The sequence below is a fragment of the Aethalodelphis obliquidens genome, unplaced genomic scaffold (genome assembly GCF_003676395.1).
Source record: "Aethalodelphis obliquidens isolate GAN/ISIS:26980383/991018 unplaced genomic scaffold, ASM367639v1 scaffold16, whole genome shotgun sequence".
Classification (NCBI taxonomy): domain Eukaryota; kingdom Metazoa; phylum Chordata; class Mammalia; order Artiodactyla; family Delphinidae; genus Aethalodelphis; species Aethalodelphis obliquidens.
The window spans coordinates 12,962,440-12,979,422 of record NW_020837960.1 but is presented as its reverse complement, the minus strand read 5'-3'; the positions used below and the strand labels follow the sequence as shown (position 1 = coordinate 12,979,422).

Sequence of the window (16,983 nt, the reverse complement as noted above, 5' to 3'; positions counted from 1 at the left end):
CAAATCTACCACTTAGGACTTCCCTGGCAGTCCTGTGGTTAAGTCTCTGAGATTCCACTGCACGGGGCGCGGGTTCGACTCCGCATGCCTTGAGAACTCAGATCCTGCATGCCATACCGCTTGGCCAAAAAATCAATCAGTCAGTCAATCAATCAATCTACCGCTTAGCCACAGGTGAGGCCTTTACTCTGCTTTCCCCTTTTAACAGGTGAACTATGTATGGCCAATCCCTCCAGGTGTGCACTGAATTTTTCCCTGTAGTCTAATCAAGGACAGCTTTCTTTCAATTCTACCCTTTCCTCCACTCCCTTTACGTAATCATTCCCCCATCGCAGTAACAATGATGATGGTGAGAGCTAACACTCAGAGCGCTTACTAAATGTGGCAGAAGACTCTAAGATGGCCCCCAATGATCCCCACCTCCTGATATTCGCACCTTTGGGTAACTGCCTCTCGCTGGGTGAGAACAGGACCTGCGACTTCCTTCTGGTCGATGCAATATGGCAAAGGTGATGGATGGGATGTTACTCCTGTGATTAGGTTACATCAGATTGTGATCTCTGTCTTGCTTCGAAGCCCATGTGGCAGGAAACTAAGGGCAGGCTCCAGCCAACAGTCAGCTGGGAATTTAGGCCCTCGGTCCCACAACCTTAGAGGAACTGAATTCTGCCAGCCACGGAACCTTGGAAACAATCTGTCCACAGGCACAGCTTCAGCTGAGAGTCCAGCCCTGGCTGACACCCGGACTGCATCCTGTGAGAGACTCTGAAGCAGAGGACCCAGGTAAGCCACACCAGGACTCCTGATCCACAGAAACTATGAAATAATAAATGCACACTATTTTAAGCTACTAAGCCTGTGGTGATAATGTTATATAGCAATAGATAACTAACACATTAAGTGACAAGCACTCTTTTAAATGTTTTAAATATATTAACCATTTAACTCTCACACAATCCTTTTATTGTCTCCATTTTACAAATGAGGAAACTGAGGCACGGGGAGGTTAGCAAAGTAATTCATGATCACACACCTGGTAAGGGCAGGCTCTGAAGTTCTTTCCAGCCACTGTCCCGTCTCTCTGCCTCTCTACAGCAAAGCTCTTGGAAGAGCCGTCTCTGCTGGCTGACTACAGTTCCTCCTCTGCCACTTTGTTCTGCTCTAGACAGGCTTCCCTGCTACTACTCTGCTGAAACTGGTTCCCATGGTTACAAAAGCTCGCCATATCGCCAAGCCAATGTTTAGTCCTCGTCTTGCAGACCTATCAACAATATTTGAGAACTTACTGTTTCCTCCTTCTTCAAACACTTTCTTTACTTGGCTTCACGTCACTCCAATCTCTCTGGATTTTCCTCCTACTTCTCTGGACTCTCCTTTTTTGGTCTCCACACATCTAGATTCTCATCTTCCTGACCTCTTAACTTCAGAGGGCCCTGATTTCAGTCCTCAGACCTTTCTTCTTCTCTATCCACACTCAATCTTATGTAATCTCATCCAATCTCTTGACTTTAAATACCCTCTGTATATTGACAACTCCCAAATTTATAGCTCTCCCCTCCAAATCCCAACTTATATATCCAACTGCCTACTCAAACTCTCCATCTGAATATTCACTAGATATTTCAAACTCAAAATATCCACACCAGAACTCTTATTTCTCCCTCATAAACCTGTTCCTCCTGCAATTTTCCTATCTCAGTAAAAGTCGACTCCGTCCTTCCAGGCACTCAGTCTGAAACTGGAGTTACCCTCAAATAGCTCCTTTTTTCTCACATTCCACATCCAATTAACTGACATAGCCTGTCAGCAACACCTTCAAATTATATCCGGACTCCATGTCCTTCTCACCAATTCCAGGGTTACCAGTCTAATCCAAGTCACCATCATCTCTTGTAACAGCCATCTCTTACTGTAATAGCCTCCTGATTCCCTTGCTTCCACTCTTGTCCATGCACACTTCAGTCTCAGTACAGCAGCCAGAGTGACCATATTAAAACCAAAGTCACATGATACTGTCCTGCTCAAAGCCTTTCAATTTAACAGACATCTACATAGTGCTTAACATGTGCCAGGTACTTTTCTAAGCACTTTAAAATTTTACTTCACTTAATCCTCATAACAACTCTATTATTATTCCATTTTGCAGATGAAGAAACGAAGGCACCAAAAAGTTATCATTTGTCCAAAGTCTCACAATTACTAGCGGTGGAAAGCCAGGATTCTAACCTAGGCAGTCTAGCTCCACAATCAGCATGCCAAGCTGCCTCTCTATGGCTACTCGCTTCCCATGTCACTCACTCATTGTAAAAATCCTCTATCATGTCTTAGATGATTCAGCCCTCTGCAATCCATGGCCTCATGGATCTATGGATTCATGACCCTCCTACTGCCTTCACTCACTTGACTCTAATCACACAGATCTGTGAACATTCCCAACACCATCCCAGCCGAGGGCCTTTGATTCGTTGTTACTTCTGTCTGGAATGCTCTTCCTCCAGATATCTGAAGGGCATCCCCATAACTTCCTTCAGGTCTCTGCTCAAGGCCCACCTTATCAGTGAGGCCCTTCCCCACGCCATTAAAATAGCATCCCCAGCTACCTTCTACACCTTTTACCCTGATTTGTTTTTCTTCAGAGCACTTATCACCTGCTATGTACATATCTGTTTATTGTCCATTCTCCCTCCCCATTAGAATGCAATCTGCACGAGGTAGATATTTTGTGTGTTTTGTTTACTGCCACATCCCTAGCATCTAGAATAGCCTGGCACACAGTAGGAACAGAGTTATTATTTTAATGACTGGATATTGTTGAAGAAATGTTAGTGTAATGAAAATGATGGTGTTATTAGGATAAATCCAGGATACAGAATTTAATTTTAATAACTTTCACTGCATTCTCAAAGGGAAACCTTATTTCAGAGATCTACCTTAAAATAAGGGGGAAGAGAGGAAAACACCAATAGTAGAGTGGAGCATTTTCCAACCTGCCACTGTCCCCTCATTGCTGGTTCCCTGAAATGTTATTAAGATAAAGGGAAGACAAGAATGTTCTGGAGCTCTTGAGGCTTCCTTGGTGGTGCAGTGGTTAAGAATTCGCCTGCCAATGCAGGGGACATGGGTTCGATCCCTGGTCCAGGAAGATCCCACATGCCACGGAGCAACTAAGCCTGTGCGCCACAACTACTGAGCCTGTGCTCTAGAGCCCATGAGCCACAACTGTTGAGCCCGCATGCCACAACTACTGAGCCTGCACTCTAGAGCCTGTAAGCCACAACTACTGAAGCCCATGTGCCTAGAGCCTGTGCTCCACAACAAGAGAAGCCACCGCAGTGAGAAGCCCGTGCACCACAACGAAGAGTAGCCCCCGCTCGCCACAACTAGAGAAAGCCTGCGTGCAGCAACGGAGACCCAACACAGCCAAAAATAAATTAATTAATTAATTTTAAAAAAAAAGAATGTTCTGGAGCTCTTGATGAGACCACTGTTCTTCAATACATTAACCAGTTCAGAAGATTCTATGATCAAACTGCTGGAGACTACAATTTAGGCCACCAAACAACAAGACAATAGTTCTAAGTGAAGTAAGTATATATCATACACTAAAACAAATTTAAGAATCAAATCCAGTACAATAATTGTATCTAATACAAGCAATTGCCAACTAAAACAAAGATTACGTCCCAGAAGTTAATTGATAAAAACAAGTTTGGAACTCATACTGCATTGTCATCATTATTATAATAAAACTGTAAGTTCCCATGGAACTTCCCTGGTGGTCCAGTGGTTAAGACTCTGCGCTTCCAGCTGCAGGGGGTGCGGGTTCAGTCCCTGGTCGGGGAACTAAGATCTGGCACGCTGCGTGCAATGTGGCCAAAAAAAAGGAAAAAAGTAAGTTCCCAGGTAAGCCTACCAGCTTATTTAATTCAAAAGGTTGCCAAAATACTATACCCTTGTAATGAAAAATAGAATACAATGAGGATACTATGTCAATCATATATAACTTTCTACACCAAGAGCTTATGGAAATGGGCTTCCCAGAAGTCCCAGCCCATTAAGTTGTGAAAAAAAGAGGTAGAAGGAAAAGGAAAAATAATGGTATATATGGTTCCAAGGCTCCAAAATACTTTTTTTTGGACAGCTGATATTTTTATTTTAATTTTATTTTTAAGATCTAATTTTATTTATTTTTGGCTGCGTTGGGTCTTCGTTGCTGCACGCAGGCTTTCTCTAGTTGTGGCGAGCGGGGGCTACTCTCTGTTGCGGTGTACGGGCTTCTCTTGTTGCCCTAGGCTCGTGGTCAGTAGTTGTGGCGCGCAGGCTCTAGAGCGCAGGCTCAGTAGTTGTGGTGTCCGGGCTTAGTTGCTCCGTGGCATGTGGGATCTTCCCAGGGACCAGGATGGAACCCATGTCCCCTGCAGTGGTAGGCAGATTCTTAACCACTGCGCCTCCAGGGAAGCCCCTGGACAGCTGATATTTTTAATTAAAACATTATATTTTATTTTTAAGGTGTACAACATGATGATTTGATATACGCAGTGAAATGATTACGCTAGTCAAGCTAATTAACATATCGTCTCCTCACATAATTACCTTTGTTTCTGGATGAGAACACCTGAATTCTATTCTTAGTAAATTTCCGCCAAACACTCTTGTCAACATGTCACTTGTGAGATATCTGTGTTGTTTCCACTGTCTACACATTCATTAAAGAAAATGAGATGGAGACAAGATAATGGGTACAGCGATGTTTTCTCAGATTTCCCAAGACCAGAAAATGACTCACTTAAGCATTATTTCCTCAGGGAAACTCCCTTGACCTCCCAAACTAAGTCAAGTTCCTTTGCTATTCATACTCACACAACAGTACTCCTTGCTTCAGTGCCCTCATCTGTCTGGAACTGCCTTCATTAGGACTTGACTGATGTCTCTCTCCAGCACAGACTACAGATCCGAGTTTACAGAGCCCAGGCCTGTCTGTTCTTGCTCACCATAACACACTCAGAGCCCAGAACAATGACTGGCGATCACTGAAAGCTTGTTGGATGAATCAATCCGCTCGCTCAAGCTACAGGTCAATTTTAAGGTCAACAGTGCCTTTGAATCCAAGGTGCTAAGGTGATATATACAGTAGTTACTCCCCTAAGCTTGTTTGCCAACTTTGCGTCATCAAATATCCAGTTCCCCAACTACTAGTCTCCAAAGCCCTGTTTCTCCCAGAGTACTGGACACGGTATTAGACAGTGATGTGACACCCTTTTCCTCGTTTAGGATTGAAGGCCTTATTCCCCTAGCTGCTGGGAGTGACCACAGAGAGCCCTCAGCTGTTAGCTCTCTGTGGAATTGCCTCCACTGAAGACAGGCCCTTTGGCCACGATCGCCCACTGTTCCTGGGGCAAACCACCCTGTGCCCAATCCTGCATAAGTCCTTTTCCTTCCACAGGTGATGATCCCAGGAGCACTCCATAACAAACCTCTGCATGCTAACCTTCTCCTCAGAACCAGCTTCCCTGGGAACCCAACCTATGACGGGCAGCTTCTGCTCACACGTTTACTTGAAGGTCAACATATGGAGCTGACAAGACCTAAGGCCGTAAAAACAGTCCCAGGGCTTCCCTGGTGGCGCCGTGGTTGAGAGTCTGCCTGCCGATGCAGGGGACACGGGTTCGTGCCCCGGTCCAGGAGGATCCCGCATGCTGCGGAGCGGCTGGGCCCGTGAGCCATGGCTGCTGAGCCTGCGTGTCCGGAGCCTGTGCTCCGCAGCAGGAGGGGCCACCACAGTGAGAGGCCCGCTTACCGTAAAAAAACAAAAAACAAAACAAACAAAAAAAACACAAAGTCCCCCACCTCACCTCTGGTCTCCAGGGAGATGATTCATTAAAGAGAACCAAGGGGAAAAAAAGACATTTCCTGGGCTTCCCTGGTGGCGCAGTGGTTAAGGGTCCATCTGCAAATGCAGCGTACATGGGTTTGTGGCCCCGTCCGGGAAGATCCCACATGCCATGGAGCGGCTGGGCCCGTGAGCCATGGCCGCGGAGCCTGTGCGTCCAGAACCTGTGCTCCGCAACGGGAGAGGCCACAACAGTGAGAGGCCCACTTACCGCAAAAAAAAAAAAAAAAAAAAAAAGACATTTCCCATTCCTGGCATAAGCTTTGTAGCTTATGCTTGGGCAAGATAATTAACCTCCCTAAGCCTCAATTTTATCATCTGAAAAATATAATTAGTACCTACTTCACAGGTTTGCTGTGTAAAATACTTGGTACATTATAAATATAAGTTCCTTTTTCTCCTGCAAGACTTCGGGGTATCACCCATTCCGGTTTCATCTCTCCCTGGTACATTGCTTTCTCTCTGGCTGCCAATGTCCAACTGTTTAACTGTCTGTGAAAAAATAAAAGTTGAGCTTGGTGGCATTTGAGTTGTTGAATGGAGGACCCAATATTCACAGGGGATGGTGTCCATCTCTCTTGTCCTGATCCTCTCCTCCAACAAGTATCAATCAAAATGCTTATAAGAGGAAGGCTGATGGGGCTTGAAACACACCTTTTTGCTGGCTAGGGAGCTGTTGGTTGGACCCATTGCAGCGCTTGTCAATACCTCCACCTGTCCATTTCCCTCAAAAGATAGCATTTCTTATAATTCAAGCTCCAGTATGATATTCATTACTTACAAAACCCCCACCACTCCTAAAAACCCTGCCAGCTGTATCTCCCCCTCTTCCCCATCAGGTACCCTACCCTCCTGCCAATCATAACTAGATAAGATGATTTTTTTTCCAGAAGTCTAAATATTGGAAGCTGGGCTTCCCTGGTGGTACAGTGGTTGAGAATCCACCTGCCAATGCAGTGGACACAGGTTCGAGCCCTGGTCCGGGAAGATCCCACATGCCGCAGAGGAACAAAGCCCGTGCGCCACAACTACTGAGCCTGTGCTCTAGAGCCAATGAGCCACAACTACTGAAGCCCGCGTGCCTAGAGCCCGTGCTCCACAACGAGAAAATACCGCAATGAGAAGCCCTCGCCCCGCAACGAAGAGTAGTCCTCACTTGCCGCAACTAGAGAAAAGCCTGCGTGTGGCAACGGAGACCCAATGCAGACAAAAATAAATAAATAAATTTTAAATAAATATTGGAAGCCAAACAAAAGAACTATGCTAAAATTTTTTTAAGTATCATTTTTAGATCCTGATTTGGTACCGGGTGTGTAGTAGTAGTGTGACCAGCTGGCAACCTAACAGTGGCATAGACTAAGCAACAGAAATAGGGCAATGCAAACTACAAGGGACTAGCTCCCTGACCAGGTAAAAACTGCGGCTGTTTATGTTTCTTAGCAGGTGGCATCTATTGTGAAGTTAAATCCAATCATGTCTATTATCTATCAAAACTCATTTAGATCATCATTCTCTTGTAGATTTAAGATATTCAAAACTCCAGAAATGGCATTTCATTAGGCCAGAACAGCTACAGGTAGTGGATATTCTGGTACACAATCTTCCACTATATTTGCCTTTTCCTGAACACACTCACCAGCCCTGCTGGGAAGTCTTTTCTAACTAATCAACTCCATAGGCTCTTCTTAAATGTTACCTTCCCCAAAGTCTTCCCTGTTCCCACCTGACAACTTTTTTCCTACTTAAAACTCTCAGAGGGCTTCCCTGGTGGCGCAGTGGTTGAGAGTCCGCCTGCCGATGCAGGGGACGCGGGTTCGTGCCCTGGTCCAGGAAGATCCCACGTGCCGTGGAGCAGCTGGGCCTGTGCATCCGGAGACTGTGCTCCACAACGGGAGAGGCCACAACAGTGAGAGGCCCGCGTACCCGTACCGCAAAAAAAAAAAAAAAAAAAAAACCTCTCAGAGATCTTGTATGTATAGCCCTTACTTGTATTTATCCTTTTCTATACCTGTCTAGTGATGGAATTAATAAAATATGAACAAAATGGCCCATAAACTTGCAACACTCTAGGAAGAAACTCATGTATTTTACAACAAATGATCCTCAAAGATCAGAACTCAAGGCGTTATTTATAAGAAATATTAACGTGTACTGAAAAGATTTAAAGTCGTATGTAGTTCTATTCACAAATTCTAATTGGGTAAGAATGAAAACAAACTCTATAAACAACATATTATATTTTAATATCACACAAAGCAAGCTGAAAATGAAATTAACCATTACAACTTGAAGCTCTCATATAATTTATTCCTATAATTCAGAAATAAAAATCCAAATATGCTTAGGATATGGGCATGAAAATCATACTGGATGCTAATCCCAGCGCAAATGAAACAAATTCAAACTATCTGACAGGTGTGAAAATCAAACCTCGTTGCCTACTAGTATTCCTTTAACTAAAGCAGAAATAAAAGTTGTCAAACAAAGAGGGAGCATGAATGGATTTTAGAACAGAAAGTATTTGATAGCAATTCTCATCCTCTTTAAGAGATAAGGTTGTCAGAGAACAAGAACTGGCAAAAAAAAAAAAAAGTCCTTTCACACTCTGGAAAGATGTAGTATTTGCAAGCCTGTTACTTTTCTTTGATACATAAGGTTAGAAAAAGAAGAAATACTACAGGCCAAGTTGATGTAAGGAAACAATGATACAGCAAACAATAAATAATTGAAACATTATAACTACCTTTATAAAACAGAACAAATCATTAGTCTGAGGTAAGTTTTTAAAGTGATAAAATGTATTCAAATGGCCATATATGAAAGAACAGTAAAATTTCTTAACTTTAGATTCATTGCTTTCTTTCACATCCTCATTTAGTCAGTCACCACATCCTGACAACTTTTGCTGAAAAAGTTTCCCTAACTCCTCAGAATTCACTATCAAATGCCTATGATCCTGTGATAATTTTCTAGTTTTGACTCTAATTTTGCTATCTTCCCCTCAAGTTTTTTTTCCCCCTAAAAGAATCATTTGCATCCCTGCCTTACTCAAAAACCTCCAAAAGTTTCCTCACTTCTTGTAGACTAAAGTTAAAACATCCCCATTTCACAATGTGACAGTATCAGTATACAGTCCCAAGCCTCTACTCGAGGCATAATAATCTCCTCTCTGATTTTCAGGATACAGCATGTTACTGTGCATTTTCACTCTTGCATTTCAGTTCCACTCTCCATGGTATACTACAGAGATACTATGGGTGGCCTCTGTCCACCCATCCAAATCTCTCTGTAAGGCAAACAACATTTCTTGAGCATTTACTGTGCTCCAAGCACAAACACATCATCTCAAGCTTCACCATCTTTTCAAGCTCTTTCAGTCTGTAAAGGAGCTCTCCTCCCTAATGATTCCCCTCCATTTAGCATGCAGGAGGAGAGAGATGTTGCTGCACACAGGCTTTCTCTAGTTGCGGTGAGCGGGGCCTACTCTTCGTTGCGGTGCGCTTCTCAATGCGGTGGCTTCTCTTGTTGCGGAGCACGGGCTCTAGGCGCGCGGGCTTCAGCAGTTGTGGCTCGCGGGCCCTAGAGCACAGGCTCAGTAGTTGTGGCGCACGCAGGGGGTTTAGCTGCTCCGCGGCATGTGGGAACTTCCCAAACCAGGGTTCAAACCCGTGTCCCCTGCATTGGCAGGCGGATTCTTAACCACTGCGCCACCAGGGGAGTCTCTACTCCATTATTTAAATCACACTGATATCGCCGTGATAAGTCAAATGAGTACCAGAGACTAAGGCTAGCAATGAAGAATAAGAGTTCATTCATTCATTCATCACAAATCTGAGCTATTACCATATGCCAAACACAGTTCGGGGTGTGACAGGCAAGGAGCCTAGTCTTGAGAAATGTGACTGTGCGTGTGCTGGGGAAAAGGAGGTAACCAACACTGAACACAGAATCACTTTGGACTCTGACAAATGCTTTGAAGAATATAATACAGGTTCGACTGACTAGCGAATAAGCATAAGAGAGCTACTTCAGAGAGGCAGACAGGACGGGCCTCTCAGATTTAACTGATGAAAACTCAGCCATGTGATATAAGTTTTTAAAAATCTAACAAACCAAGGTCCCTACATTTTACTTGACTTTCGGATACTGTCACATTCACATTTTGAACATGCATATGTCTTATGAAACCCTCCTAAAAGACAACACTCCCCAATATGAAAAAGTAAAGCACAAATACTGTGCTCACTAAGGGCTAATCAAGATTGCTGTCTTTACAAAACAAAACAAAACGAAAGACATTTGCTGACAGTTTCACGAGACCAGATCTTGCTCTAAAAGAACACTCCAGTCCACGGCCTCTCCTTTCCTGAGTTCAGAGCTCTCTCAGCTCTCCTGAGAACTGCATAAGAACCAACAACCTAAAAGAACACTTTAAGGGTACGCAGAGACCAGTTCTACTTTCTGGCTGAGAAAATTCTAACAGGAAGCAGACACTCAACTTCCTTATACAGACTGATAACTAAAATCAGTTTCACCAAGAGAAGATGCAGAAATTTTTCAGCTTGGGGTTAAATGCACCGCTCACATTGGGGGACACCAAGACAGGGCCCCAGAAAAACCAGGTCGTGGGGAAAGGAGATCCATGCCAGGCAGGTTCGGGCTCTTAACTGGCTGAAAAACACTGGGCGTCCCTTAACTAATCTTCTCGTCTGCAAACGAGCATAACAATGAGTCCTGCCTCTCAAGATAACTGAAGCTCTAATAAGAAGGCCGTAAAGAACTTTAAAAGGCGCACGGGGTGGGACAGTCTCAAGTCACTGAAACTACTTTAAGGAGGAGCGCAAGCGGGAGCCGCGCAAACCTTACCTTGACCAGCCACACTCCGGTGTTCTGCTTGGCGCCTGTCAGATCGAGTTCCCCGCGCTCGGCCATGGGTCTGTCGCCGGCGGAGGCGTGCGGGCCAGAGCAGCGGCCCCGGAAGCTGGGGGACTGCGAAGCGAGGGACCGGAGCACAGCGTAAGCCGGAGCCGGAGGCTGACTGAAGAGCCGGGGTCCACCTGCTGGGACGCTGGGATCCCGGGAAAAGAGGAACACGCCGCCGAGAGCCGGGAAATGCGCCTGCGCGCTGCTACCGTCAGTACGGCGCACTGCTGCAGACAAACTTCCTGAGCAGGCAACTTCTTGAGTGGGTGTGGCTACTGCCGTGGGCTGTGCCCGAGTGATTAGAGCATAAGGTGGGATGGGCCAAAACGTCAGTAATATTTTCAAAGACTAGGTCAGCGTAACTGAAGAAAGAAGGTGTCAAAACAGAAAAATGGGGTTCAAAGAGACAAAGGCTGTCAGTATCTGTCCAACCCTGGCCAAGGAGAGAGAGACAGCATTTGGAGGACAAGGTAGGAGTAATAAAGTGAATTAGCACAAGTGGTCTCAATTGAAAGGCACCCTGAGCACCTCCAATTAAACAAGCAGAGTACACCCCTTTTAGACTCCAAAACCCGGAGCCCTGTAATTAGGTCAATGACAATAGACATGTAACAGACAAATCTGATTGTTAAACTTCCCTGCTTATAGAATTTCCTCTCTCTCTTCTTGCCTCTAGAATAAAATTCAATCCTCTCCACACAGGCCCTCTCAGTTTGATACCTGCCACTCAATGCACCACACATCCAACCACACCTAACCCATCAGACCTCCCTGAATACAGCAGAATGTTCCTCAATTATTTCAGAGCCTCTGCACACTGGATTCCCTTTACTCAGATGACCTATTCTTCCCTTACCCTCATTCTCACCTCTGTCTTCTGATTGGCAGACTCCTACTTAGGTGTCAAGACTAATGGAAATGTCACTTCCTATGAGATCTTTTATCAACTCCCCCAGAGGAAGTTTCATTTTTCTTCACATCACAGTGTGCGATACTTAGCACGATGCACTATAATATACATGTTTACATGCTGCCTTTGCTTTCTAGACTATGAGCTCCTCCTAGGCATAAATAGTGTTTTATTCATTTTTTATTCACAGCATCTGGCACAATGCTTGACACCCTGTCAGATTTCAATAGGCTTTGGCTGAATGAACATTTGCTGAAAGAGAAACAGACAGTAAGATATTGTAAGAATGGCAAGTAATGTATTGAATCCTGCATCAGAACCGTACACGTAATTGAAGAAATTCCATGTCTGTGCAGCATAGGGCTAGAAAAAGCTGTCAGGTCACTGAGATCAGCTGGGAAAACTAACAGGAAAAATAGGAGACGAGGCATGTGTTAAAAAGGAAGATTGCATTCTTGTGTTACAGCTTGGGAAATGGCCTTAAAAGATATAAAGGACAAGTGGATAAAGAGAGCTGCTTTAAGCTTTGATCAAATAGAAGGAATAAATTAAAATATAAGACCATAAGAGAAGAGACTTAATGTAGTCTGGATGACCCTAGTAATGACCTTTAGAGTAAAGGATTAGAACCTTGGCCTTGATCTGTGGCTTATGGGAAGCCTAAAAATGTGTGTGTGTGTGTGTGTGTGTGTGTGTGTGTGTTTACAGGGATTGGGGGAGAACAAATAGCTAAAGAAGAAGAAATGCCTAGAGAAGAAAGGAAAAAGTGAATATTTTTAAATGATTACATAAGGAAGAAGAAGAAGAAAAAACTTATTGAGCACCTCATCCTCCTACATTGCTGAATAAAGAACAGACTTCTTCTATCTGTCCTTTTCAAATTTCCTTCCAGCTTGAAGAGGATGCTTATGAGCTGTGAGAGGAAAGGAGGATGCGGGCTTCATGAAGCAGATTCACAGATTTACTTTGGAGACCAGCAGGGTAACATATATTACAGCTAGATCCTTCACCCTCCTAAGGGCCTATTATATGCCAGACATCGATAATTTTGGCCCAATCCAGCTTTATGTTCTTTCCACCATGATCCCATACCCTTAATATCCATTCCCACACAGGTTCTATGGATTTCTGCTTGTGGTCAATTAGGCATATCCAGTGCAGATATTTTAGGTATCTCTATTGCCCAATGATGCCAGAGACCATTAGTGTTCTCTTTACTACTTGAAATAGAGTCATTAGCATCTTTAAATCTAATTAGGTTAGACAGCCAGTTCCAAAAACCCAGAACCAATTTAGGAAAACCTATCCTTAACACCCTGTTCCTCTAGGATCACTCTCAGTACCAAATAAGTATTAGTCAGGGTTCTCCAGAGAAACACATGATAGATAGATAGATAGATAGATAGACTGATAGATAGGCGTTTACTGTATAGGAATTGGGTCACGTGATTATGGAGGCTGAGAAGTCCTAAGATCTGCATTTGGCAAGCTGAAGACCAGGAGAGCCAAAGGTATGCTTCTAGTCTGAGTTCAAAGGCCTGAGAGGCAGGAGAGATGATGGTGTAAGTTCCAGTCCAAATCTGAAGGCAGGAGATGATTAATGTTCCAACTTGAAGACAGGCAGAGAGAGTGCATTCTCCCTTACTGAACCTTTTTTTCTACTTTGGCCTTCAACTGATTGGGTGAAGCTCACCCATATTGGGGAGGACAATCTGCTTTACTCACTCTACTGATTCAAAGGTTAATTCATCCAGAAATACCCTCACAGACACACGCACAATAACGTTGGACCAAATATCTGGACAAACTGAGGCCCAGTCAGGCTGGCACATAAAATTAACCATCACAGACAGATACAGAGGTCACCACACAAAAAGGAAACTCACAAATTCTTTACTCTCCCAGATGATTGACTAGTCAAGTTTTTTTTTTTAATGGAAAATGTCAATACCTTATCTTATTATTATTAATGTAAGTATGTGATGCCAAAGAAATGAAGGTAATTTTACAAACTCAGAATTTTGGCAAATACAAGAAATTTCCACTTTATTACAGTTTTATACCACATTAGTTCAAATGCATTTCTCTGCAGTTCCTTCAACAGAGCTCCTCTGGAATTATTTCAGTCATCCTTAACATGTGACTTCACCAAAGACTTTGAATGTGAAATAAACGTATAAAATTTCAAATTACTAACTTTTAATTATGAATGGGATAAGAAATAAAGTCATCAGATGATGGCCAGGGATATTAATTTCCAACAAGACACTTTGTTGAAATGTTTTTTCTGATACCCCAGATATAAATGAGAACCTTCAAAAAAAAAAGGGCAGAACCGAAGTACAATAAAGAAGCCTCCGCAGCTTAAGCCTCCCATAGTCCTAAACCTCTGACAGAAGCTAGGCAAAGCATCTTTCTTGCAAATTAAGTGGGTTTCCAGTATTTCCATGTAGTTGAGCTTTCAGGGACAGACACTCAAGCATATCCTTAGGATACACCATCTTGGCTCTGGTTGTATTAATTATGCCTGAAGAGTTTAATACCCATCCAAGTCCATAGGTGGAAGAACACATAAACGGGTATGGTAATCAACAAGAGCAGACTGTAAGAGCACACCACAGAGGCCGAGTATAACAGTCCTGCTAAACAGACCAATGGAATAAGGGCAGTCAATGTAGAAAGAGGCAGAAACATTCTTTTCCTCCACTTTTTACACACCACTCTGACTTTTTTCTTTTTATATAGATTTATTTATTTTATCTATTTCGTTGCTGCATGCAGTCTTTCTCTAGTTGTGGCAAGCGGGGGCTACTCTTCGTTGCGGTGCGCGGGCTTCTCATTGCGGTGGCTTCTCTTGCAGAGCACGGGATCTAGGTGTGCTGGCTTCAGTAGTTGTGGCACACGGGCTCAGCAGTTGTGGCACACGGGCTCAGCAGTTGTGGCTCGCAGGCTCAGTAGTTGTGGCTCATGGCCTCTAGAGCACAAGCAGTAGTTGGGGCACATGGGCCTACTTGCTCCATGGCATCTGGGATCATCCCGGACCAGGGATCGAACCCGTGTCCCCTGCATTGTTAGGCGGATTCTCAACCACTGTGCCACCAGGGAAGTCCCCACTCTGGCTTTTTAAAAGGTGGATGGAATTTAGAAAATTTAGTTGTGCTGTTGTTTTCAAGTACGACCTATGGCTCCTTCATTTCTTCTTGCTTCTTATTTTGATGTGTCATCCTAGCTGCCTGTGGTATCATATTATGAATCCCATCAACAGTTGGATAGGCTATTCCTAACTCTTCGTTAATCAATTCATTGGTCGATGCTTCATATCTCAGCGGCTTCTTGGAGAACGGGCACACCAGGAACAGCAGCAGCGCTGGGTCGAAGGCGCGGAGCGGTTTCCTCGTCCTCTCGCTCTTGTCTGTGGCGGCCGCGACACCAACGCGTGCAGATGGCTCTGGGCGCCCGCGGACGGCTCTGCGTGTGTCCCCCGCAGCGCTGAGGCGAGCTGGCCGCACACTCCACTCAGCATGTTCCGGCGGCCCGCGACCGGGCGTCTGCGCGCCCTTGACCACCCCCCTCAAGTTTTTATTAAATCTTTTAAGGCGCAAATGCAAGCCAAGGAGGGAAGGCTCAAGAACTCACTAATGGCGGAAAATTTTTCAAGAACACGACATGTTTTGTAAATTTAGAACACCACAGTTCTATCATGTAGCCATTAGAGGATAAGCAGCAGTCATTAGAGGAGATGTTACAAGCGAGTTGAAGGAATTAGAATGATATTAACAGTAGCTGAGTCCACTCTCAGATTTTGTCCTTGGCCCTCCCATAGGGGCCCAGTGTCTCTCTAGGCCAGAGATTCTCTTTGTTCATACTTACTCAGAAACATTCTAGCAAGAGGAAGTATTACCTTCAGCGGCATTCATATAGGCAGAAAAACACGATCACAAAATCCTTCCTTTTTAAAAATTTTTTTCTTCCAATTTTATTGAGATAATTGACATACAGTACTGTATAAGTTTAAGGTATACATCATAATGATTTGACTTACAACCTGAAATGATTATCACAATAAGTTTAGTGAACATCCATTATCTCATATACATACAAAATCAAAGAAACAGAGTAAAATATTTTTCCTTGTGTTGAGAACTCAGGATTTACCCTCTTGACAATGTTCATATATAACATACATCAGTGTTAATTATATTTATCATGTTGTACATTATATCCCTAGTGTTTATTTATCTTATAACTGGAATTTGTAACTTTTGCAAAATCCTTCTCAATAAGCCAGACTTACTCTGTATTGGTTATTAACATAAAGATTTTCATTCAAAAGTTACAAATGGGGCTTCCCTGGTGGCGCAGTGGTTGAGAGTCCGCCTGCCGATGCAGGCGACACGGGTTCGTGCCCTGGTCTGGGAAGATTCCACGTGCCGCGGAGCGGCTAGGCCCGTGAGCTATGGCCGCTGAGCCTGCGTGTCCGGAGCCTGTGCTCCGCAATGGGAAAGGCCACAACAGTGAGAGGCCTGCGTACCGCAAAAAAAAAAAAAAAAAAAAATTACAAATGAATGTGGCAATGTGGTCATTAATTAGATTTTCCCTATACTAGTGATGGTATAGATCGATAATTTTGCTTTGATATCACACCACGGCTATATGATCCCATCTGTAAATTCTCCCTGCCTCTCCCTTTGACCTCTCAGTTCTCTCTTTCACAGAATACCTGCCTTCCCCAGCAGAGTCCTTTCTTCCCCAGTCATCCACAAACAAAAAGAAATACTCCCTGCAATAGTTTCCATGTTGTTAGCACGAGCAAATTGTTGGGCACGAGCTGTGGAGTCATGGCTTCAAGTTATAGTACTGCTGCCTACTACCTTAATTATTTCTTCATCTCGGCACCTAATTCCTAGCTTATAAAATGGGATTATTATACCTACCTTGTAGAGTTCTGACATGATTAAATGTGAAAATAAATCAAAAAGACTTGGGCTTCCCTGGTGGCGCAGTGGTTGAGAGTCTGCCTGCCGATGAAGGGGATGCGGGTTCGTGCCCCGGTCCGGGAAGATGCCACATGCCGCGGAGCGGCTGGGCCCGTGAGCCATGGCCGCTGAGCCTGCGCGTCTGGAGCCTGTGCTCCGCAACGGGAGAGGCCACAACAGTGAGAGAGGCCCGCGTACTACAAAAAAAAAAAAAAAAAAAAAGACTTCACACTACAATGTGAAAACTATGTGGTAACTGCATTAATTATATTGGGTCAAATAAT

General features: G+C 44.1%; 2 protein-coding genes and 1 pseudogene across 2 annotated transcripts in view; all 3 read right to left on the bottom strand.

Annotated features, from left to right (window-relative positions):
* Positions 1-11,003, bottom strand: part of GTF2F2 (general transcription factor IIF subunit 2) — a 150,433-nt gene extending 139,430 nt beyond the window's left edge. The window contains exon 1 of the mRNA XM_027116225.1: positions 10,757-11,003. Within this exon, the coding sequence (XP_026972026.1) occupies positions 10,757-10,822 (66 nt within the window). The 5' untranslated portion in view covers positions 10,823-11,003. The remainder of the gene's footprint in view (positions 1-10,756) is intronic.
* Positions 11,004-13,909: 2,906 nt separating this feature from the next.
* Positions 13,910-14,508, bottom strand: LOC113625596 (phosphatidylinositol N-acetylglucosaminyltransferase subunit Y-like). The gene has a single exon (XM_027116226.1). The coding sequence runs from the start codon at positions 14,415-14,417 to the stop codon at positions 14,241-14,243; it is 177 nt and encodes a 58-aa protein (XP_026972027.1). The 5' UTR covers positions 14,418-14,508; the 3' UTR covers positions 13,910-14,240.
* A 240-nt stretch (positions 14,509-14,748) lies between these two features.
* Positions 14,749-15,761, bottom strand: LOC113625595 (protein preY, mitochondrial-like; annotated as a pseudogene).
* Positions 15,762-16,983: the final 1,222 nt, after the last annotated feature.